Genomic DNA, 25153 nt, shown 5'->3' with positions numbered 1-25153 from the left:
AGGAGGATGAGAGGAGAGTAGGAGAAGAGGAGAGGAGGAGGAGGAGAGGAGGACAGGAAGCTGGGGGTCAGACAGGAAGCTAGGGGGCGTGTCCGGGGTGTGCTGTGGTGGGTGAGTGGAGGAGGAGAATTCTTCTCACGCTCCGGGCCACTGGGTCTGGTTACCACGGCAGCCAGGTGGTAAACATTACCATGTGGCCCCCAGACACGCCCACTTCTCCTCAACACTCAATAGTTACCATATGGGCGTCCTAACACACACACACACACACACACCTTCATTCTTTGCCATGTTCTGTTCTTGAGGGAAATTGTAGCTGAGAGTGAGTTTACCAGAGACGAGGGTCGCAGGGTCAAGGTTCAACCTCTGTGCAGCGTGGCCTTCTGGGTAAACGCATCACAGAGCGTTGTGGTTACCAGAGCCTGGTTGTCATGGTGATAAGGGATGGCACTGGATTACATCCCTAATCCCTCACAACAGACTAGCATCCAGTGTAACGCTCTCATGAACACGCACAGAACACGCAGCACCCCCCCCCCCCCCTCCGTGTGGGCGTGGCCTCCGAGCACCTCGGCCGTATGGACGGGAGGAGACCATCAGTCCACAGCCGGGGGACGAGTCTGTCGCTCTCTCGGTCTGTCCCTCTCTCTTTTTGTCTGTCCCTCTCTCTCTGTGTCTCTCTCTCTCTGTCTGTGTCTCGCTCTCTCTCCCTGTCTCTCATTCTCTCCATCTCTGTGTCTCACTCTGTCTGGCCCTCTCTTTCTCTCTTTGTCTATCCCTTTCTCTCTCTCTGTCTCTCCCGCTCTGTGTCTGTGTCTCTTTCTCTCTCTCTCTCTGTATCTCTCTACCCCTCTCTCTCTCTCTCTCCTGCTGTAGAAGTGCGCTCTCTGGTGGTCGTGGTGAGAATTACTCTAGGTATGTTCACCACCACTTGACCGTTTTATCACCACCATGCTATTCTTAGTATAAGGTTAGAGATGATTAGTTTAGGTACACAGTTAAGGCGGTTATTTAAGGCCTAAGTTAAGGCTGTGGTAGTTAAAGTTAAGCATTGAGAAGGGTTACAGAATGATAACAGACTCTTTTCTTTATTATTTTTTAACAACTTTTGAAAACAATTCATTTCACAAAAACATGCGACAACAAACACACACACACACACACACAGTAACACACACACACACACACACACATACACACAGGTGGGGCCAGCAGAGGTCCTGGCGGTGGTTGAAGACGCGTAGATCTGGAAACAACAAACCAGGTGATTGACGACAGTTAGAGGAGCACTGCTGCATGATGGGTAATACCACGACCTAGGGCCGCCCACACAGAGAGGTGTTTATAGAGGAGCACTGCTGCATGATGGGTAATACCATGACCTAGGGCTGCCACACAGAGAGCTGGCAGATGGGTGAACACCACCATCCCATCCTGAGCTGTGTCTGGATGATGATTGGGCTGAAGTACTAAGGCCTGCTGCTTGATTTGATTGGCTGCCTGGGCTAAATGTGACATGTTGAGAATATTTCACTTTTTTGCAAAGTCAAAAAAACGGTAGAAAGCGCATCGTGCCGTATTAGGAGAAGGTCAGTGTGACGCCTCCTACTGTCATAAGATAGAGCCTGAAGTTTAGCTTCAGTTATCCACACTGACCACTAGAGGTCTCTCTCTCTCTCAGTTATCCACACTGACCACTAGAGGTCTCCCTCCCTCTCTCTCCCTCTCTCTCCCTCTCCCTCTCTCTCTCTCTCTCTCTCTCTCTCTCTCTCTCTCTCTCTCTCTCTCTCTCTCTCTCTCTCTCCTTCTCTCCTTCTCTCTCTACCTGTCTCTCTCTCTACTGTGCAGGCACAGCCTCGGTCGCCCCTCCAGTGGTGATCAGCTGGACCAGGCTGCCAGTCACCGGGCGATCGACGCCGCTCGCCCAGCCGAAGAACATCCTGGAAAAAAAACAGCCAATCAAAGATGAGCAGTCTCCCAGCCACACAGACCAATCACAGTACAGTATTATTGATTACGTAAATGTAACGGGTTGAATGAATAGACTCTTAACAGGCTTTAAACATGACCTCATTAAATATCTAACACCAATATCATCATTATCTTATGAATGTTATTTAGGATATATAACACACACACACACACACACACACACACACACACACACACACACACACACACACACACACACACACACAATCCCTTCTTATCTGCCATGGATTAAACCACCAGCTAGTACACATTCTACTACCCCCTATTAAACCTCTACCCCCTATAATACACTACTGCCCCCCAATTATACACTATTACCCACTATTATACACTACTAACCCCTATTATTCACTACTACCCACCATTATACAATACTACCAAGTATATTATACACTATTATACACTACTACTTGTCTTTTATAAACTGTACACTATGTTTAACATTTATTACCATGCGTTTCCCAAAACACGCGCAGCATCCGGGCTAACGGACACACGATGGCCGAATGAAGAGCAGCTAACACCTCAACATGCTTAACGTTCTGAACCCGGTACTCACTCAGAGACATACTCCAACGGTGTCCAGGTACCGAAGTCTGCATCCGGCATGAACTTCCTGTTCATCGGCGTATCCAAGGTTACCCTGATAGAGGGAAGAAATATTCAGCATCAGCATCAGAGGAGTTAATTAGTATAGGAGTAATGCACCTGTTTATTGCACACCTGTATATTTGCATACCTTTTTTCCTAGGCTAGCTATTCTGGGCTCATGGTTTTTGTATAGGTGGGATATGTATGTATACATGTGTTGTGTTGTTTGTATGTATGCTGGCTGCTGGAACACCTACATTTCTCTGCTGAGATGAATAAAGTATATCTTATCTTAACACCTCCAGACACATGGATGGAGGCCTATACTACAGTACTTACGGTTGGATGGTCAGTAGGCCTATGCTACAGTACTGACGGTAGGATGGTCAGTAGGCCTATATTACAGTACTTACGGTAGGATGGTCAGTGGGCCTATACTACAGTACTTACGGTAGGATGGTCAGTGGGCCTATACTACAGTACTGACGGTAGGATGGTCAGTAGGCCTATATTACAGTACTTACGGTAGGATGGTCAGTGGGCCTATACTACAGTACTTACGGTAGGATGGTCAGTGGGCCTATACTACAGTACTGACGGTAGGATGGTCAGTAGGCCTATGTTACAGTACTTACGGTAGGATGGTCAGTGGGCCTATACTACAGTACTTACGGTAGGATGGTCAGTGGGCCTATACTACAGTACTTACGGTAGGATGGTCAGTGGGCCTATATTACAGTACTTACGGTAGGATGGTCAGTGGGCCTATACTACAGTACTTACGGTAGGATGGTCAGTGGGCCTATACTACAGTACTGACGGTAGGATGGTCAGTAGGCCTATGTTACAGTACTTACGGTAGGATTGCCACGGCGATGGCGTCCGCTGGCAGGCCGCTGTTCTTCTCCCCAAGGCTCCGACACAACTGATGGACGGCAGCCTTCGCCATCCCATAACCGACCATACCTGGAACAGACCATAATATAACAACGGAATAAGGCTGCTCGCTCATGGAAAAAATTTGTTTGAAAACATGATGCATTTATTCAGCATTCCTCTCCAAAAATCCTTTTGTAACTGAGAACTTTCCCCTTAAAAATATTTAAAAAAAGATTCAAATCGAATATAAAGTACAAATATGTATTGAGCTGTTCTGAATAAAACAAATATATATATATATATATATATATATATATATATATATATATTTAAAAAAAAAGTAGAATAGTTTGGAGATCGTTCGACCAAAATATCAAAATCAAGATTAAAATGTGATTAATGTCACATCCCTACAACGGCCCATAATATGAACGTCTAGAGAAACAGACCATAATAGAACAACCAAACATAAAATAATGTCTAGAGATACACACCATAATATAACAACTGACCATAATATCACTTCTAGAGATACAGACCATAATACAACACATCTAGAGATACAGACCATAATATACACCTAGAGATACAGACCATAATACAACACACCAAGAGCTAAAGACCATAATATACACCTAGAGATACAGACCATAATACAACACACCTAGAGATAAAGACCATAATATGCCACACCTAGAGATGCAGACCATAATATAACCGTGGTGATGAGAGGCTGATTGTATTGGTAATCAATAGTTGTTCTCAGACTGACTCAGGATCCGTCTGGAGACGTAAAGACACTCTAACAATGTCTTAGACCTCACCTCAGAGACCTGCTGATACCCACGAGACCACTGACCTGGGACCAGACCCACTGAAGACCACTGACCTGGGACCAGACCCACTGAAGACCACTGACCTGGGACCAGAACCACTGAAGACCACTGACCTGGGACCAGACCCACTGAAGACCACCGACCTGGGACCAGACCCACTGAAGACCACTGACCTGGGACCAGACCCACTGAAGACCACTGACCTGGGACCAGACCCACTGAAGACCACTGACCTGGGACCAGATCCACTGAAGACCACTGACCTGGGACCAGACCCACTGAAGACCACTGACCTGGGACCAGACCCACTGAAGACCACTGACCTGGAACCAGACCCACTGAAGACCACTGACCTGGGACCAGACCCACTGAAGACCACTGACCTGGGACCAGACCCACTGAAGACCACTGACCTGGGACCAGACCCACTGAAGACCACCGACCTGGGACCAGACCCACTGAAGACCACTGACCTGGGACCAGAGACTATCATAGAACCAGACCTAGACCGAGATCAGAGAACGACCACTAAAGAAGGTAGCATCAGCTAAATGTGATCCTTTTATTATAGAGCTGTGAACCAGTGGCCTGTTAACTGGTGGACCAGTGGCCTGTTAACTGGTGGACCAGTGGCCTGTTAACTGGTGGACCAGTGGCCTGTTAACTGGTGGACCAGTGGACTGTTAACTGGTAGACCAGCGGCCTGTTAACTGGTGAACCAGCGGCCTGTTAACTGGTGAACCAGCGGCCTGTTAACTGGTGGACCAGTGTTAAACTGGGGCTCCTCTCCCTGCTGACTGAACTGGTTTGGAGGCACACTGTTGTGTTGAGGAATGCTGCAGCAGCATAACCATCTGGATCAGCTTATCCTCACAGACATCGCCCGCTCGGCCCTCGTCCAATCACACACCGCCGCACGCAGCGCACCCAGCGCACCCACCGGGGAACGGACCAATGGGAGGAGGGGAGTGTTGTTTTGCACAAATCTATTGTTACCTTGTTTTTGTTTAAATCGAGTCAAACATGATGAAATAATGAAAGGTAACAACCATTCAGACAAAGACTTTAGCCATCGTGCAAAACCTGCTGGAACAGCACTGGGACCTCTAGGGAACAGCACTGCAGTAGTACAGTAACACTGTGGTTGTCTACGGAACAGCACTATAGTAATAACACTGTGGTTGTCTAGGGAACTGCACTATAGTAATACCACTGTGGTTGTCTAGGGATCTGCCCTATAGTAATAACACTGTGGTCTTTAGGGAATAGCACTATAATAATAACAGTGTGGTTGTCTAGGGAACAGCACTATAGTAATAACACTGTGGTTGTCTAGGGAACAGCACTATAGTAATAACACTGTGGCCTCTAGGGAACAGCACTATAGTAATAACACTGTGGTTGTCTAGGGAACAGCACTACAGTAATAACACTGTGGTGGTCTAGGGAACATCACTACAGTTATAACACTGTGGCCTCTAGGGAACAGCACTATAGTAATAACACTGTGGTTGTCTAGGGAACAGCACTACAGTAATTACCATGTGGTCTCTAGGGAACAGCACTACAGTAATAACACTGTGGTTGTCTAGGGAACAGCACCCCAGTTATAACACTGTGGTCTCTAGGGAACAGCATCACAGTAATAACTCTTTGGCCTCTAGGGAACAGCACTACAGTAATAACACTGTGGTTGTCTAGGGAACAGCACTACAGTAATAACACTGTGGTTGTCTAGGGAACAGCACTACAGTAATAACACTGTGGTTGTCTAGGGAACAGCACTACAGTAATAACACTGTGGTTGTCTAGGGAACAGTACTACAGTAATAACACTGTGGTTGTCTAGGGAAAAGCACTACAGTAATAACACTGTGGTTGTCTAGGGAACAGCACTACAGTAATAAGACTGACCTCCAGGGAACAGTTACAGGATAAAAAATTAGCTCAGTTGACTTCAGACAGCCGCCTGCCTCCACAGACCGGCCTATAGCCTCTCATGAGACCACTGGGCCCTGCAGTGAAGACAGGAACACATTGACAACATGGACCACAGAGTTCTCCAGTGTACCGTAGTCTTCCTACATGGATCCCGTTCAGCCTCCTAAAGCTCAATCCTCTTGGTACCAGAGGGGTCCACTCACCTCCTCCTTTCCTCTCTCCCCTCCTCTCTAAAGGAGGAATTTGAAAACAAACCTAAAAAGCCCCCTGATGACAGACCTCGGGTTTGTGCCTGAGGACGAGGTGGGGGTCGCAGGTCGTAGGGTATTCCCATGCTGCCTCCAGTCTGACCTGAGACCTTAAGTCGTCTAGAATGTGTGGAATCAGGTGGTCCGCATGTGATGCTGTCTGAGCCCTCCTCTGTAATCCACAACCTCCTCCCTCCCAGTGCTGGGGGGTCATACCCAGACCCCCCAAGCTCCCGATGCTGAGTCTGTCATTTAGCAGACCGACACATCTCCAACGCGGAGCTGACAGCCTCTGACTACCTGTCAGGTCACATAATGTCCCGTTGTTGACAGCCTCTCACGTGGCGTCAAAGAGCAAACAGCCAAGCTGGTCTTCATGTTATTCTCCAACTTCCTCTGTGGCCTTAGCTAGCCTTTCCTGTGTGAGGGTACTGTTAGCGACCTGCTAGCAAGCCTTCCCTGTGTGAGGGTACTGTTAGCTACCTGCTAGGTAGCTTTCCCTGTGTGAGGGTACTGTTAGCTACCTGCTAGCTAGCTTTCCCTGTGTGAGGGTACTGTTAGCTACCTGCTAGGTAGCTTTCCCTGTGTGAGGGTTCTGTTAGCTACCTGCTAGCTAGCTTTCCCTGTGTAAGGCCATGTTAGCTACCTGCTTGCCATAAGCCTTCCCTGTTTTAGGGTACTGTTAGCTATCTACTAGCTAGCCTTCCCACTGATATAATAATAGACCGTCAAACAGCATGTGGTATCTCCTGGGGGTTGAGTCAACGTGGCTCTCCTGCCAATATTGATGCTGTGATATTAGAGCTAACAGCTAACATCTGGCTCTCCTTCTGCTGAGTCATTCTGCTGAGTCATGCTCCCCCCCCCTCCGGTCCTACCTGGGGTCCCGGTCAGGCAGGCCTTGGCCCCCGTCAGGGCCAGCAGGCCCCCGGTCTTCAGGTGCAGCGCGGCCAGCTGGCTGGAGATGGTGGAGGTCCAGACACTCTGCTTCCACATCAGGTCCGAGTTCTTCACCAGGTCTGGAACCACACACACACACACACGAAAGCACATGCACACACACAGGCACACACACACACGCATGCAGGCACACACACACACACACACACACACACACACACACACACACACACACACACACACACACACACACACACACACACACACACACACACACACACACACACACACACAATGATTATATGATATCAATTACTTTATTACACCGACATCATACAATCAGAAGATGATTTACTTTACTGCAAACAAAGAGCTTGACCTCTGACCTTTGGAGCTGCACTTTCCCCCTGCCCAGCCGCCCGCCACGCACAAAATGGCATCCACCTTCTGTTGCCCTAGCAACTGGGCCACGTCGGCGGTGACCTAAGAGTGTGGGGGGGGGGGGGGGCTATGAGACGGTGCTTTGATTGAACGAAGGCGGGGTACACTCCAACAGGCATCTCTCATCCCCCGTCTGCATCCCTGACACACATCCACATCAGCCCTGCTATCTTTACATCCCATAATGATCAGTGTGTTGCTACGAGGGCAGCCCTCTCACCTGGTCAGCCTGCTCCATGAAGCACTCAGACCTCTTCACCAGCACGTTGTCACTGGCCTCCTCGTTAGGGGCCATGTCGATGCTGCCCACCCACTGGGGGGACAGAGGGAGAGACAGGAGGAGAGACAGGAGAGAGACAGGAGAAAGACAGGAGAGACAGGAGGAGAGACAGAAGAGAGACAGGAAGAGTGACAGGAAAGAGACAGGAGAGAGACAGGAGGAGAGACAGGAGAGTCAGCAGGGTGTGAGAGAGACAGGATAAAGACAGCGGGATGTGAGAGAGACAGGAGAGACAGGAGAGAGACAGGAGGAGAGTCAGGCGAGAGACAGGAGGAGAGTCAGCAGGGTGTGAGAGAGACAGCAGGGTGTGAGAGAGACAGGAAAGAGACAGCAGGGTGTGAGAGAGACAAGATAGAGACATCGGGGTGTGAGAGAGACAGGAGAGAGACAGGAGAGAGAAAGCAGGTTGTGGGACAGACAGGATAGAGACAGCGGGTTGTGAGAGATACAGGAGAGAGACAGCAGGTTGTGAGAGACAGGAGGAAAGTCAGGAGAGAGACAGGAGGAGAGTCAGCAGGGTGTGAGAGAGACAGGAGAGAGACAGCAGGGTGTGAGAGAGACAGGATAGAGGCAGCGGGTTGTGAGAGAGACAGCGGGGTGTGAGAGAGACAGGAGAGAGACAAGCTGCTCACTATCAACAGATGATCCTGATGGTAACAGACCATGGTACCCTACAGTCCTCTAATTCGTCTTGAGGCACATGAAACAGGACTCACCCATCCTTTGGATTTAAAATGCTGCACCAGCTGGGAGCCCAGAGCTCCTTTACCTCCATAGACCAGGACCCGGTGAGAAGCCATGCTGGGTGAGAGGGGGAGGACAGAGAACGAGGCGGAGAGTGAGTGAGAAGAGCGAGTGAGGCGGAGAGAGTGAGGCGGAGAGAGTGAGGTCAGGAGGACCAGAGTGAGGACTATAGAACAGGGAGGGAAAGAGGGAGGAGTGGGGAGAGAGTGAGAGGGAGGAGTGGTGGACAGAGAGAGAGGGAGGAGGGGGAGAGAGAGAGGGAGGAGTGGAGAGAGATAAAGGGAGTGGGGGAGAGAGAGAGGGAGGAGTTGTGGAGGAAGAGGGGGGAAGAGAGCGAGAGGGAGGAGAAGGGAGAGAGAGGGATGAGGGGGGGAGAGAGAGAATGAGAGGCGCTGCCTGGTTGGGAGGAGCAACAGGTTTTGTATTCAACCCAATCACAGCTCAGTATGAGGAGGCGGTCCAACATTGAACTCATTACCTCTACATGATAGCGGTGATGTTATCTGGTTATTGAGGAGGCCTCCTCAGACCAGTCTCTCGGTCCTGATATGAATGTTAGAGACTTAGCCTATATGCGCACGCACACGCACGCACGCACGCACGCACACGCACACACACACACACACACACACCCCAACTGCACTGCTCTGTACTGTTCTTATACGTTAATGTACTGTCCTTAATCATAAATGTACTGTTCTTAATTAAAAATGTACTGATATTATACGTAAATGTAATGTTCTATATATATACTGTTCTTATCCATGAACTGCACTGTTCTATATACTGTTCTTATACATAAATGTACTGTTCTTAATCATAAATGTACTGTTCTTATACATCAACTCCACTGTTCTGAAATTACATAATTAAGCAATATCATACTCGAGGTCGTGCTGTTGTACTGAATATCAGCACGGCTGTGTTTCGGTCGTAGGTGCGATGCAGCAGGCCGAGTGCCGAAGATAATCACAGTCGTGCTGATTTACACTACAACAGCACGACCTCGAGAGTGATATTGCTTTTACACAACAGTTCTACAAGCACCATTTATTATTTAACAGTAAAGAGCAACAACAGATTATGATCTGTTTGTTTATTTAAAGATTTATTTGGCTCCGCCAACAAAAATAGAATAATAACATTAATGGTTATTAGAACACCTGTAAAGCGGAGTGATATATGCATAGTTAAAAGTGCCAGTGGTGTTATACTTTATAACAGCACTCATTGAATGCCTCCCAATCAAATTACTTAGTCGGAACTGCTGTGTAAATGTTAATAACAACGACTCACTTTGTCTGAACGCACTGTCTCCATGCGGTGGAACAAACTAGAATAACGCGACTTGCGACCAGGGTTGCCAGATAGTGCGTGAAAACTGGCCCAACCTGGCAACACTGCTTGCGACAATGTTTACAAACAGAGAAGGACCCCACCCGGCGGTAAGGGCGACCTATTATCTGCCTGACAGAATAAACGTGTCCCTTATAGGGGAATTCGGAACAAGTATCGTGGTGAGATGAACAGCTGGTAGTAATACATGCTAACCCTAGCTCCATGTCAACAGTAGACACATGCTAACCCTAGCTTGACACTAACACACTGACACCTTACACATTGACACTTAAACCTGAACTTAATGGAGGAACAACAACTCACCAGTGAAGAGCGGGTGAGTTTTGTGATTGTGGCGGTGGTGCACGCATAGATATATAGGTCATACTCAGAAAATTAGAATATTGTGCAAAAGTTCATTTATTTCAGTAATTCAACTTAAAAGGCCAAACTAATACATTATGTAGACTCATTACATGCAAAGTGAGATATTCCAAGCCTTTATTTGTTCTAATTTTGAAGATTATTGCTTACAATTTATGAAAACCCCAAATTCAAAATCTCAGAAAATTAGAATATTGTGAAAAGGTTCCATATTGTAGGCTCAAAGTGTCACATTTTAATAAGCTAATTAATCCAAAACACCTGAAAAGAGTTCCTGAGCCTTTAAATGGTCTCAGTATGGATTCACAATCATAGGGAAGACTGCTGACCTGACAGTTAGGGCTGGGCGATATGGACAAAATCTTATATAACGATATGAGTAATTTTATATCACGATATGGATACATATCACGATATGGTATTTTTGAAGTAAATTAAAATAATAAATGGCTTAAAATAACCATACTTCACATTTGATCAGTTTTTTCTTTTATTTTGAACTTGAATTTCCATGCTTACAAAGGAGTAAGTAGTGAACAATCTTTCATTAACTGCAGTGTCATATAGTGCAAACATCTTGTAAACATTGAACTGTTTTTTCAATACAAATAAAAACATTTTTTAAAGGTGTGCTTCACACCTGCCTGGCTGTCAGTCAGTGCAGTGTAATATAAAATAAAAATCACAGCATCACACAAATATTTTAAATACTAATTATACCCTTATAAAATAAAGTTATGTGCTGTGCAAATAGCTGGTGGTAAAAATAGAACTGTTTTTTCAATACAAATTAGATTTTTCAAGTTAACAGGTGAGTCTCACACCTGCCTTGCTTCAGTCAGTGCAGTGCAATATCATTCTCGATATAAACGATATGGCCAAATCTCTCCCGGTAGACACTTTCATATCGTCCACGGTATGATATCGTCATATCGCCCAGCCCTACTGACAGTTGTGCAGAAAACCATCATTGACACCCTCCACAAGGAGGGAAAGCCTCAGAAGGTAATTGCAAAAGAAGTTGGATGTTCACAAAGTGCTGTATCAAAGCACATTAATAGAAAGTTAAGTAGAAGGGCAAAGTTTGGAAAAGAAAAAGGTGCACAAGCAGCAGGGATGACCACAGCCTGGAGAGGATTGTGCGCAAAAGGCCTTCCAAAAGTGTTGGAGAGCTTCACAAGGACTGGATTGAGGCTAGGGTGAGTGCATCAAGAGCCACCACACACAGACAAATCTGTGAAATGGGCTTTAAATGTCGTATTCCTCTTGTCAAGCCGCTCCTGAACAAAAAACGACGTCAGAAGCGTCTTACCTGGGCTAAAGAAATAAAATAACTGGTCACTTTCTCAATGGTCCAAAGTCCTCTTTTCAGAATAGAGCAAATTTTGCATCTCATTTGGAAACCAAGGTCCCATAGTCTGGAGAAAGATTGGAGAGGCACAGAATGCAAGATGCTTGAAGTCCAGTGTGAAGTTTCCACAGTTTGTGTTGGTTTGGGAAGCCATGTCATCTGCTGGTATTAAGACCAGAGTCAACGCAGCCGTCTACCAGGACATTTTAGAGCACTTCATGCTTTCTTCAGCGGACCATCTTTATGGGGATGCTGACTTCATTTTCCAGCAGGACTTGGCACCTGCCCACACTGCCAAAACTACAAAAACCTGGTTCAATTACTATGGGATTACTGTCCTTGAATGGCCAGCAAACTCGCCTGACCTGAACCCCATAGAGAATCTATGGGGCATTGCCAAGAGAAAGATGAAAGACATGAGACCGAACAATGCCAAAGAGCTGAAGGCCGCTATTGTAGCATCCTGGTCATCCATAACACCTCAGCAGTGCCACAGGCTGATAGCCTCCATGCCAAGCCGCATTAAGGCAGTAATTCATGCAAAAGGGGCCTAAACCACGTACTGAGTACATATGCATGATTATACTTTTCATAGGGCCAACATTTCTTTATTTAAAATCCTTTTTTTTATTGATTTCATGTAATATTCTAATTTTCTGAGATTTTGAATTTTGGGTTTTCATAGACTGTGAGCCATAATCTTCAAAATTATAACAAATAAAGGCTTGGAATATCTCACTTTGCATGTAATGAGTCTACATAATGTATTAGTATGACCTTTTAAGTTGAATTACTGAAATAAATGAACTTTTGCACGATATTCTTTTTCTGATGACCTGTATGTAGAACACTAGATACGCCACGCCCCTCTCAGCCGCGGCACACGGAGCCGCCGTCTTGTGTGGGTCGAGTAGGTAGGTACTGTCAGACAGCCATAGATATATGTGTTCACAACTCTCATTTCTCAAAAAAAACAACAATGCCAGTTCATTGTACTGCTTTCGGGTGTGTACACCATCGTTCAGTACACACCAGACCAGAGGGAATCACTTTCCACAGGTGAGATAAATTTTTTAAGTAAATGTTTTAGTCATCATTAGCTATCAGGCGATGTTTTTCTTCGTCAGACAGACAGACGGACAGACTTATAGACAGTTAGGCCGAGAGATCTTTATTTTATAATTTTACTGTTTGACTTCAAAGTGCAATGCATTTAGGCATGTGCACCTGGACAGGACAACTTATTGAAGTTAAATCCGAGCAACAGAATGGGGTTTGAAAGGGGGTTTAAGTGACTTTGAACATGGCGTGGTTCATGGTGCCAGACGGGCTTGTCTAAGTAGTTCAGAAACTGCTGAGCTACTGGGATTTTCACTCACAACCATCTCTTAGGTTTACAGAGAATGGTAGCAAGACAATAGGTCATATCCCTTTTGTGTTTTTTTTGTGTGTGGTCTACTATAAATATGGAATAAGTTAATTGCCTCAATGTTAAGTAGCCCTGGCCCCTGTGTTGGGTTTGATATCCTTCCTACTCTACCACTCATGTCACTTCTATTCATATAAGGAAAACACGAATGGTTGAAATATCTTAAAGGGTTGTATGTTGCTGTTTGTTTCTCTTTAAGGAGGCTGGAATAACAACCCAACTGCTGGACAGTTCCAGGGTATCTTCCGCAAGCTCATGTGTAGATGTGGTGTCAAGCCTGTGGATTCTGACAACATGAGAGGACAGGATGCCACTATCACCATGTCAGCTGACTACTACACCAGAGTCTCCCTTTCTGCTGCGGAGATGTCCTCTGCAGATGCCGCCACTGCTGAAGAGCTGGTTTCTCCATTCCTGAACATTTCTGCCCTTGTAGGGGACCACAGCTACCTCCCGACTCGCTTTGGTGGTCTAGTAGTCAACGCACTGGTCTACGTAGCTGGGTTCGTTGTCCGGTGTATTTTCGCAGCCTGTCCTGTGATGTATGCCGTGCCAGCCTGGTGACAGATGCTGTATCTGTCCCATTTGACCAGAGGGAACAGCGGGAACTACGGAATAACGGTGGGCTGATGATTCCTTCTAAAGGAACTGTAAAGGTCAGTAAAAACATCCATCAGCTCCTCTGTACACACAGCTAGCATGCTGCCCAACGATGTCCAACAGCCCAACCCATCCTCATACAGTCACAGCTTTAACATTTTCTAATTCTCTTTTTGAAGGTGGTGAGAGCTCCCGAGAGGGCAATACGTCAACACTCTCCAGGGAAAGCCCCTGATGAGGTTGTTGTAGCCCACTTTGTCAGAGAGGAAATCGGGACAGAGGACGTCTTTGCACTGGGGAGCCATGTCCAAGAAAGCCAGTTTGGCATTGACAATCACCTGTCCCTCCTGTCGCTGGTTGTTTCTGTCTTTATGCGAATGCGGCTGCATCATATCGTCAAATTAACCTCGCTTACCTGGCAGAGAGGAAATTCCCGAAAAAAACACTGAAAAACCATCCTGTTTCAAGGATTTTGAAAACGACGTGTGTGTGTGTGTGTGTGTGTGTGTGTGTGTGTGTGTGTGTGTGTGTGTGTGTGTGTGTGTGTGTGTGTGTGTGTGTGTGTGTGTGTGTGTGTGTGTGTGTGTGTGTGTGTGTGGTACTAAATGTATAATTGTAAACACTGTACCAAACTACAAGGATTGTATAAATCAATAAAAAGAATGTATGAAGTGTAAATATAGAGCATCAAATTATAAAAATAGACATGTGTGTGTATATAGATATATGGATTGTATAAATATATAAATTATAAAATATATAGTATCTTAAGTTGTATATGTATGGATTGTAAGTATCAGAAATAAATTAAATTGCATATAGATATATAAAAATATGAGGAACACAGGAAGTTTATTTATTAAATATTTATTATTGTGCTTTTCTTTTTGTTTTGTATTTTTCAGGTTCAATTTGTCTGAAATAAATTCAATCAATAGTTCCCGTTGTATCCCAGTCTGGAGGGTTACTGGTTCTAGTCCAGTGTGATGCAGTGTTAGAGTGGTTTGAGAGTTAAGAGCCAAAAAGCTAAATGGATAAGAAGATATATACTTTTTGAGAAATAAAATGTCCATCTGAGTCAAGCAGAAACAGTTCTGATAGTAGATATAATAATAATCAGTGGCAATAAATGTCATGTGTTAAAAAGTGTGTTTGTGTAACATAGTGGAAAATAATCTTCCTACCACTTAGAATCAAACATGGAATATCAACTATGATGTTTTTTTTGTGTCATCCACTGAGCCATCACCGCTCAAATTTGCTACATGTTTATATGAATTTTCCACAGGTGTAATGCACTAGGCAGCAGCGGGTTGCCCCCCTCAAGATGGCTGCTGCGGTGTGCCGTCAGCCGACCGGAGCTCAACATTGCCGTGACGTGTCTAGTGTTCTATATATCTGTGGGTGCACGTACCAGCAATCGCCGCTGCCCTCCGACCTACCGGTGGGGGGCGCTGCGTTCCACCCTCCGACCTACAGGACGTACCAAAACTCATCTATGCACGCATCACGATGGACACTGTTCCAGTGCATTAACGTTTCACAAGCACAGCTCGTTAGAACAATCCAATTTGACACCTGAACAACAAGGTTTGCATATGATTGACGAAATGTAAATGTAAAAATGTAAATGATTGAGCCATTTCTGTGTATTCGTGATTTTTCATAAAAAATATGATCAACTAATACACGTAATCGCCTCTTACCTGATATGTCGATTTAACCAACTGTAACCTGATAACCAACACTGAAATGTTTTTTTCTATGAATCTGAAATCAGCCCCTTTACCAACTCGCCGCATTTCCCTCGATGACCACCGGATGTCGCCATCCTCCCACACACTGGGCTGCCCCAGAGTATTTAGTGTGTTAAGTGGCTCTGGGCCTTCAGTTGGGAAAAGCATGAGATGCATTCCAACCGTGACGAACAAATAAGAATAAACAGTTGTGCTGAGATTGTAGCCCGTGGCCACTGGGACATTTCTTAGTCACCACCACGTACGACCAAAGTACTATGCGGGGCGAGAGGAAAGATAATGAGAGAGGGAGGGCGGGGAGAAGGGAGAGAGGAAATTGATAATGAGAGAGGGAGGGAGGAAAGGGGAGCTGGGAGGAGAGGGGGCAGGATGAGGTAGAGAGAGGGGCCCGTAGAACTCGCGACTCCTTGACATAAAATTTCGGTCGATACCATCGAAAATGTCAACAACATAAAAGTGTATTTTCGGACCTTCAGGGATTTCCAACAAAATGTCAAAATAATGATTTGGGCTAAAAAGATAGAATGGTCTGAAAGAGTTTTCCCGCTGATAAGGATCCCAAGAACCAGTCTGACATTTTGTATAGCGTTGGGGCGTTCAATCAGAGGCCGACCTCTACAGCCTGCAGTACCTCTGGGCTGCCGCCAGGGAGCGTCTGGGCAGATTGATGCTAGTGTTGGTTTGGGTTCAGGACAAGGAAAGGTCGCTAGAGAAAAAGTTTTAAATGCCCCTTTGTGTTACATTGACGCAGAGATGAAGAGGAATTACCTAACCTGTATTATAGAGCAGCCAATGTCAAAGCCTTTCTTGGTTTCGCCGGGTTCTTCCCGCTTCTTCCTGCTTGTTGCGATGCAAGATGACCCGCTTTCCCGCTTTTCAGTATCGTCAGAGCCCGAGTCGCGTCACAGTGCTTAAATTTGCATACGCGATCTGATTGGATGACGGATCCGTCGCTGCCGAAAAAGTTGAACATTTTTCAACTTTTTGACGGCGTCGAAGGCTCCAACGGACCGCAGGGATCCACAATGCATTGCGCGTCCGTCCCAATTCAAAGTCAATTGGGATCAGTCAACGGACGGATGCAGTGGGCACGAGGCGTAACGATGCCTCCAGGTCCGATCGATGCTCAAACACAATCCTTCTGCTGACTGGCTCTTTGTTGGGAAATCTGATACCTCTGCTCTGAGATCCACTTCAGTGACACTTTCCCTCTGAAAAGGGTTTGGTTTGGTAATCTCCTATTACTGTAAGAGCTGGTAAAACAGATAGGAGCTGCAATGTTTTATGCGCTTACCCAGCAGGTGGCCTAGCTCGTAGCTAGCTAATCATCTAGCTATTTAGGTCCATATGAAGCTAACCCCATAGTTAGCTAACCCACTAGGTAGCCAACTCTCTAGGTACCTAACCACATAGTTAGCTAACCCACTAGGGAGCCAACTCTCTAGGTATCTAACCTCATAGTTAGCTAACCCACTATGTAGCCCACTCTCTAAGTAGCTAACCATGTTGGTAGCTAGGCCTTATGCTAGCTCACCCCGTAGGGTTAAGATAAGGGTGAAGCGAACCCTCGCCCTGCGCCTCACCCCATGGTAAACAATTCTCCCCTGCTGGCCCAGTGTCACAAAAACAAAAACAGGATTCAGCTTGGATTAAGAACAGTGTTGATGAACACATGAGGACGTGTTGATGAACACATGAGGACGTCTTTATGAACACATGAGGACGTGTTGATGAATCCATGAGAACGTGTTGATGAACACATGAGGACGCGTTGTGAACACATGAGGAGTTGTTGTCGACACATGAGGTAGTGTTGTGAACACATGAGGACGTGATGATGAACACATGAAGAGGTGTTGTGAACACATGAGGAGGTGTTGTGAACACATGAGGACGTGTTGATGAACACATGAGGACGTGTTGATGAACACATGAGGACGCATTGTGAAGAAATGAGGAAGCATTAATGAACACATGAGGACGTGTTGATGAACACATGAGAACGTGTTGATGAACACATGAAGACGTGTTGATGAACACATGAGGATGTGTTGTGAACAGGGGGTCTGGAGAAGAGCAATACATTTCTTTCTAGTTTCGATACGTTTTTGCGGGAGCCAAGCTGGCTTTTCCCCCTGGCTCGCTATTGGCTGGTTTAACACAATGACGACAGGGAAGCGACGGCAAGCAGCCAATTGCGTACAGAGTCATTTAAACCAGGGCCCCGTTTCCCGAAAGCGTCGTTAGCCTAAGTGGATCGTGAAGTGCGTCGAAAGGGCATCGTAGAGTTTTCACCGCGTTTCCCGAAAGCATCGTGGGGAACGAACGTCTTGAAAACGCTCGTAGCTAACGAGTACTCCAGGGGTGCTCGTAGGTACTCGTAGGACGCTAAGAGCATCGTCAGCTATAGCCTCAGTGGCGACACCATCGGACATTCCGTCTATTGGATGCGTTTTATTAAAACGCATTGCGCCTTTATGTTCTTAGTTTGGTAATTAATAAAGATTATTAATTAATTTATTAATAAAGATGTTAAAATGGCCAAAATAAAACGGGACAGTCCAGAAAATGTTTGCGCAGGCAGGGCACTCAAAATGTGTGAGAGAAAGTGGGGGGATTTGTGCAGACTGACATAGGCTACTCATAAAACGTAGCATAAAAAAAAAAATAATAATAATAATAATAATAATAATAATAATAATTAAAATAAATTAAATTAAACAAATTAAAAAAAAAAAATAACGAAATAAAAGAAATTTAAAAAAATAAGAAAATAAAGAAATAAAAAAAATTATAAAAAACAAGCAAAGGAGCAGGCAAAAGGCTGGGATATGGTGGGGATTGGTCACGTTGACGGGAATGTTTAGTGACATGAGGGAGGGTGGAGGGGGTTAAAAAAAAGTCTCAATCACTATTCGACGCGCATGAAAACCAGCCGCGTAGTTATGAGGGAGGCCGTCCTCACACCGATCTTCCTCATCATCGTCATCGTCCTCAACGTCCTCCGGTTCAAGCAATGCCACCCCACCCTTAGCTGCAATGTTGTGCAACATAGCCGTCACACATATCACGGCGCATGACTTGGCCGGAGAAAACTGGAGCCCTCCGCCTGACTTGTGAAGGCATCTAAAGCGTAACTTCCACCTCCCGATCGTGCGCTCAACGATGCACCGGGCCAGACGCAGACGGTGGGCTTCGTTGTATTCCTCATCATGGACCTCTCCCGGGTTATTCACAGGTGTGAAGAGGAATTATTTAAGGGGGGGAAATGCCGTGAAACGCACAGTGCATTCAGGATTAGGACTGATATATGTCGGTTTAAGCCTAATCAATTGTGTTTTAATGTCTTTAGCATTCATATAATTGCAGTCTATTTTTTTCGTAGGCTACTCTGCTGTTGTCCTTGATGGGGATATATTTTAACCCTTTTTAACACAATTTTCCTGCGACATTCCTGCGTCTCCCCCTCCTACGGAGCCCATTTCAGCACCGTGTCAGTAGACAGTTACAATCCTACGACGTCGTGAGTGCAGCGAATGCGCGTTCACGTTAAAGGGACTCTTACCTTTGTTGCATTTTTACACTTTTTTTGGATAAGGTTAAATTGGTATTAATAAGGTAATAACACTCTAATATGCAAGACAGACCCACCAGGAGTAAAAACAAACATTTATTTTACTCTCATAATATTTAGTGAAAACTTCAACCAATAAAATTCTTCGGACCGAATGACCTTATTGGCCGACAGACCTGTCTGTTTGCTGCAAATATATAAGGTTTTCCGTCTGCTTCTTGTGGCGCATTCGGGCCTGCGTCATCAAGGCGCGTCCTCAACTAGAGGGTTTGTTTTGATTCCACGGCAGACAGTAGCGAGTAGCGACCGTAGCGACTGACGATGGCAGACCAAAGTGGTCCACGGCGTACTGAAACTGCACCATTCAGTCCGATTAGGGGACTCATCTCTGACTCAGACTCACAGAGTTACCCTCCTCTGGAGCCTCAGGAAGACCTCCAGACTGTTGGCCACCAACTGCACCATTCAGTCCGACAAGGGGACCCGATTCGGCCTCAGAAGCCAAGTGGTCCCGCTCCCCTGGATGATTCTCAGGACCTCCAGACCGTTGGCAACCAACCGCACCACTCAGTCCGATTAGGGGACCCATTTCGGACTCAGACGCGACGTTGTCCCGCTACTCTGGAGCTACTGTAAGACCTCCAGACCGTTGGCACCCAACCGCACCACTCAGTCCGATTACGGGACCCATTTCGGACTCAGACGTGACGTTGTCCCGCTACTCTGGAGCTACAGGAAGACCTCCAGAACGTTGGCACCCAACCGCACCACTCAGTCCGATTACGGGACCCATTTCGGACTCAGACGCGACGTTGTCCCGCTACTCTGGAGCTACAGGAAGACCTCCAGAACGTTGGCACCCAACCGCACCACTCAGTCCGATTACGGGACCCATTTCGGACTCAGACGCGTCTTCTTCGGACTTCTTGTTTACTAGATCCCTGGTAGATATTATGACCCCTGGGAGTCTAAACATAACCCATGGGAGTCTAAACATAACCCATGGGAGTCTAGAACTTTTGTACTGTAGCGACCCTGGGACAGTTAAATAGTTTGTGTGTTATGTGTTACATTATATTTCGTTGTCCGCTATGCCAGTTGTTCTATGTGTATGTATTGTAATGTTCTTCTTGTCAATCAGCGTGGGGGCGAATCATTAGGTCAGCTGGGGGAGGGCCTTGGAAGAACAGGAGGGTGGGGGCCTGCACGCGAGTGAGACCGTGTTGGGGGTTGCCGGGGTAACCGGGGTTTGTTTTGTGTCGGTTTTCTGCCGTTGGTTACAATGTTACGGGTTTCAGTGACCTGGTTTTGGTTCATTAAAACTACCTTCAACTACTAATGACTCGACATCATTATGTCACCGGCGAAGTCGTTACAGTACTCTAAAAAATAACGCTTAGTTTTGTACGCTTAGGGGGTGGGGCATTGGAGGAAGGCGGGATGATTTGAATGTGCTGTAATTCTCAAATGCAACAAAGGTCAGAGTCCCTTTAAGAGGAGTTTCGGGAAACGCTCCAAAGAAATTGACGATGGATCGCAAGATCCATCGTGAGAATGATCGTACGAGCGTGGATCCATCGTTATCGGGAAACGGGGCCCAGGACCATTGATCACGCCTCTTGGGCTGAAGAAATTGACAGCAGCCTCCGCAGACTGAGCCTGACAGCTGTGGTCCCACCTCAAGATGAAACACTGAACACTCACTCAGTGTCACACACACACACACACACACACACGCACACACGCACGCACGCACGCACGCACGCACACACACACACACACACACACACACACACACACACACACACACACTGACACTAACAAACACACACACACACACACACACACACACACACACACACACACACACACACACACACACACACACACACACACACACACACACAGATACACACACACACACACACACACGCACCGTCCTCAAGCTGCAAGCACCGTATCTAGAAGTTGCGAGAGGCTTCCTCTTCGCGGGCTAATCTTTAATAGGTCCATGGCTAATGAATCGCGCCGTCCCTTCGGCCGAGGAGCAGTCGCGCGGGAACAATAGCGCCGGCAGCATCACATGTGACGCGCTCTGTGATTAATGACAACTCTGCGCGCTGTCGCTTTGATCATCGATTAATGATTTATTAAAACACAATACATCAACAATAAGCTCAGAGCGGATATAAAGTTATGGTTTGATATTAGACGCTTTGTGATTGGCCGAGGGGCGAGCCGTGGCGGGAAGGAAAGAGAGGGAAACCAACGGACACACGGGAACGCGCTGGCAGAGCGGCCTGTGATTGGCTCTGCCGGTGATTGTATGTAAATCCATTGGGACGGAGCAGCGCGCGGAGGGGGTGGAGGAGGTGGAGGAGGTGGAGGGGGTGGAGGAGCACTCGGGACCGGACGGCAGCGAGCAGAGACGGTGAGGAGCTCTCCTCTCCGGTGGATATAACGGATTAACCTTATCATCACATGTTATCGATCTCATGTTATCGATCACATGTTATTGATCACACGTGATTATTAGACCGACTGTCCCAAGACTTCACGACCGGGGGAAACAACCGAACTACCGGAATATCTCCGTTATCCGCTGACTGCGAGGTAAGACCTGGACCGTGTGTGTGTGTGTGTGTGTGTGTGTGTGTGTGTGTGTGTGTGTGTGTGTGTGTGTGTGTGTGTGTGTGTGTGTGTGTGTGTGTGTGTGTGTTACCCGGTGGTTCTCTTGTGTAGTGAATAACGACCCGTGAAACGGACCCACCACGACTCTCTTCAACTTGTCGACGAGGTCAGGGTCCGTCGGGTCTGACCCGGGACCTACCCGGGTCCTCGTGCCCGCCTCCCCCCTGTAATCCCCGGTTGACACGTGAGCTCCGGGAGGATTACCGATACTTTGGTTCATCCTCTGCCACGCACCGAGCCGCGAACCGCCGCGTCCGTCTGGTTCACATCAGAGTAGACCCCTAGACCCACTGGGGACCGGTCCTCAGGGGGGTCAAGGAGGAGTCTAGAAGGGGTCTAGGGAGTCTTGGAGCCTGAACCCCTCTCGCTCTCTCTCGCTCTCTCTCTCTCTCTCTCTCTCTCTCTCTCTCTCTCTCTCTCTCTCTCTCTCTCTCTCTCTCTCTCTCTCTCTCTCTCTCTCTCTCTCTCTCTCTCTCTCTCCCCTATAAACAGTACAAATGGTATTGGTCCTCTCTGTGCTTCAAGGTAAGAGCGCTGTAATGGCTCACCTGGTGCGCTAGCTTATAGCACAATAAAAGCCTGCTGGGGAAACAGTGGTTTGACACAATAAAAGCCTGCTGGGGAAACAGTGGGATAAACAATAAAAGCGTCACAGTGGGTTCCAGACAGTGACAGTGTGCTGTAGTGGTGTATTTAAGCTTATTGGGAGGACAGTGATTGTTTTAATTAAAGAGTAATCAGTACCAGGGCACTAAATTCAGGACAGTAAAAACATGCTGGCTGTGTGTATTTCACAATAAAAGCTGTTGAACGCAGGGCTGGCTTTGAAACAATAAAAGAGTGATTGAAATATTATTATTGTATTTCTAGGACAGTAAAACATGTTTAGAAACGGTTGTTCTAAGATAACAACATTGTGTTGAATGTCTCTAGCACAAGAAAAGCCTTTTTGAAGTCATTGTCGGACTACAAAAGTTGGTTTCAGTGAATTTCAGACGATAAAAGCTTGTTGGAAGCATCAATGTTTTTGGACATTAAAAACGTGTTAAAACATTAACACATAGAATCATTAATGTTTGAATACATTTTTATTATATATTTTATATTATTTATAACATATCTAGACACAGAGGAAGTAATCACTAACACCATATACTGTTATTAAGAACACCTCGATGAAAACTAAAACAAACAATGAAGGTATTTCACATTGAAGACACATAACCTTTACAAACCGGACCCTACAGTGATGCTGCTCTGTACTATGACAGTTGACAGTCAGTAGAACTATTATAGTACTATAGTGACAATTAAGTGTGTGTGTATATATATATATATGTATATATATATATATATATATATATAAAAATAATAATCTGTTATTATGAGCTATGCTCATTTTCAGGTTGCTATACTAACGTAGCGGCTACAGGAAGGAGCATTAGAGCACTCTTATGCAAATATAGCGGCTACAGGAAGGAGCACTAGAGGACTCTTATGCTAACGTAGCGGCTACAGGAAGGAGCATTAGAAGACTCTTACGCTAACGTAGCGGCTACAGGAAAAAGCACTAGAGGACTCTTATGCTAACGTTGCAGCTACAGGAAGGAGCACTAGAGGGTTGTCATGCTAACCTAGCGGCTACAGGAAGGAGCACTAGAGGACTCTTATGCTAATGTAGCGGCTACAGGAAGGAGCAGTAGAGGGTTGTCATGCTAACGTAGCGGAAAAAGGAAGAAGCACTAGAGGGTTGTCATGCTAACGTAGCGGCAAATGGAAGAAGTACTAGAGGGTTGTCATGCTAACGTAGCGGCTACAGGAGGGAGCACTAGAGGGTTGTCATGCTAATATAGCGGCTACAGGAAGGAGCACTAGAGGGTTGTTATGCTAACGTAGCGGCTAAAGGAAGGAGCACTAGAGGACTCTTATGCTAACGCAGCGGCTACAGGAAGGAGCACTAGAGGTTTGTCATGCTAACGTAGCGGCTACAGGAAGGAGCACTAGAGGGTTGTCATGCTAACGTAGCGACTACAGGAAGGAGCACTAGAGGAATCCTATGCTAACATAGCGGCTACAGGAAGGAGCACTAGAGGACTCTTATGCTAACTTAGCGGCTACAGGAAGGATTATTAGAGGACTCTTATGCTAACGTAGCGGCTACAGGATGGAGCACTAGAGGACTCTTATGCTACTTTAGTGGCTACAGGAAGGAGCACTAGAGGACTCTTATGCTAATATAGCGGCTACAGGAAGGAGCACTAGAGGACTCTTATGCTAACGTAGCGGCTACAGGAAGGAGCATTAGAAGACTCTTATGCTAACGTAGCGGCTACAGGAAAAAGCACTAGAGGACTCTTATGCTAACGTAGCAGCTACAGGAAGGAGCACTAGAGGGTTGTCATGCTAACCTAGCGGCTACAGGAAGGAGCACTAGAGGACTCTTATGCTAATGTAGCGGCTACAGGAAGGAGCAGTAGAGGGTTGTCATGCTAACGTAGCGGAAAAAGGAAGAAGCACTTGAGGGTTGTCATGCTAACGTAGCGGCAAATGGAAGAAGCACTAGAGGGTTGTCATGCTAACGTAGCGCCTACAGGAGGGAGCACTAGAGGGTTGTTATGCTAACGTAGCGGCTACAGGAAGGAGCACTAGAGGGTTGTTATGCTAACGTAGCGGCTAAAGGAAGGAGCACTAGAGGACTCTTATGCTAACGCAGCGGCTACAGGAAGGAGCACTCGAGGTTTGTCATGCTAACGTAGCGGCTACAGGAAGGAGCACTAGAGGGTTGTCATGCTAATGTAGCGACTACAGGAAGGATCACTAGAGGACTCCTATGCTAACCTAGCGGCTACAGGAAGGAGCACTAGAGGACTCTTATGCTAACTTAGCGGCTACAGGAAGGATTATTAGAGGACTCTTATACTAACGTAGCGGCTACAGGAAGGAGCACTAGAGGGTTGTCATGCTACATAGCGGTCTCTCAGGTTCTAATGGATCTCAGCTGCTCTCAGCTCAGCTCTGGTATTGTCTTATTAAACATAAAAACAGTACTACTGTATCACCGTGTTATATAACTGTACACCGTCAGTCCCTACGCTCTCTAGCTCACCTCACTCACACCCTGTGCAGCTGGGTCTGTGTCTCAGGGGGTTGTGTTGATGCGTGTGTTTGCGTGTTTGT

The 25153-nt window shown here is 46.4% G+C and overlaps 2 protein-coding genes and 1 long non-coding RNA gene across 4 annotated transcripts in view; 2 read left to right on the top strand and 1 right to left on the bottom strand.

Annotated features, from left to right (window-relative positions):
* Nucleotides 1-1007: 1007 nt before the first annotated feature.
* Nucleotides 1008-10249, bottom strand: qdpra (quinoid dihydropteridine reductase a). 2 transcript variants are annotated; one of them, XM_056600739.1, is made up of 9 exons: nucleotides 10149-10249; nucleotides 8825-8909; nucleotides 8049-8141; nucleotides 7774-7870; nucleotides 7366-7506; nucleotides 3441-3549; nucleotides 2552-2635; nucleotides 1826-1940; nucleotides 1008-1246 (listed from the first exon to the last, which is right to left on the bottom strand). In XM_056600739.1, exons 2-8 carry the CDS (start codon nucleotides 8906-8908, stop codon nucleotides 1838-1840), a joined length of 711 nt encoding a protein of 236 aa, XP_056456714.1. In that variant the 5' UTR covers nucleotide 8909; nucleotides 10149-10249; the 3' UTR covers nucleotides 1008-1246; nucleotides 1826-1837. The 2 variants fall into 2 exon arrangements, with proteins under 2 accessions (XP_056456714.1, XP_056456713.1); XM_056600738.1 differs by having other exon boundaries at nucleotides 1009-1246; nucleotides 8825-9018; nucleotides 10149-10243.
* A 65-nt stretch (nucleotides 10250-10314) lies between these two features.
* On the top strand, nucleotides 10315-15008 carry LOC130390663 (uncharacterized). The gene is made up of 3 exons (XR_008896796.1): nucleotides 10315-10527; nucleotides 13554-14010; nucleotides 14134-15008. It is a non-coding gene; the product is annotated as an uncharacterized LOC130390663 (long non-coding RNA).
* A 6693-nt stretch (nucleotides 15009-21701) lies between these two features.
* The window catches only part of fstl5 (follistatin-like 5), a 53062-nt gene continuing 49610 nt past the window's right edge, over nucleotides 21702-25153 (top strand). Inside the window, exon 1 of the mRNA XM_056601167.1 lies at nucleotides 21702-21898. The gene's annotated coding sequence lies outside the window, so the exon portion shown is untranslated. The remainder of the gene's footprint in view (nucleotides 21899-25153) is intronic.

The sequence above is a fragment of the Gadus chalcogrammus genome, chromosome 10, assembly GCF_026213295.1.
Source record: "Gadus chalcogrammus isolate NIFS_2021 chromosome 10, NIFS_Gcha_1.0, whole genome shotgun sequence".
NCBI classification, from domain to species: Eukaryota; Metazoa; Chordata; class Actinopteri; order Gadiformes; family Gadidae; genus Gadus; species Gadus chalcogrammus.
Note: the sequence above shows the minus strand (reverse complement) of the source record. Positions and strands in the feature narration are given on the sequence as shown.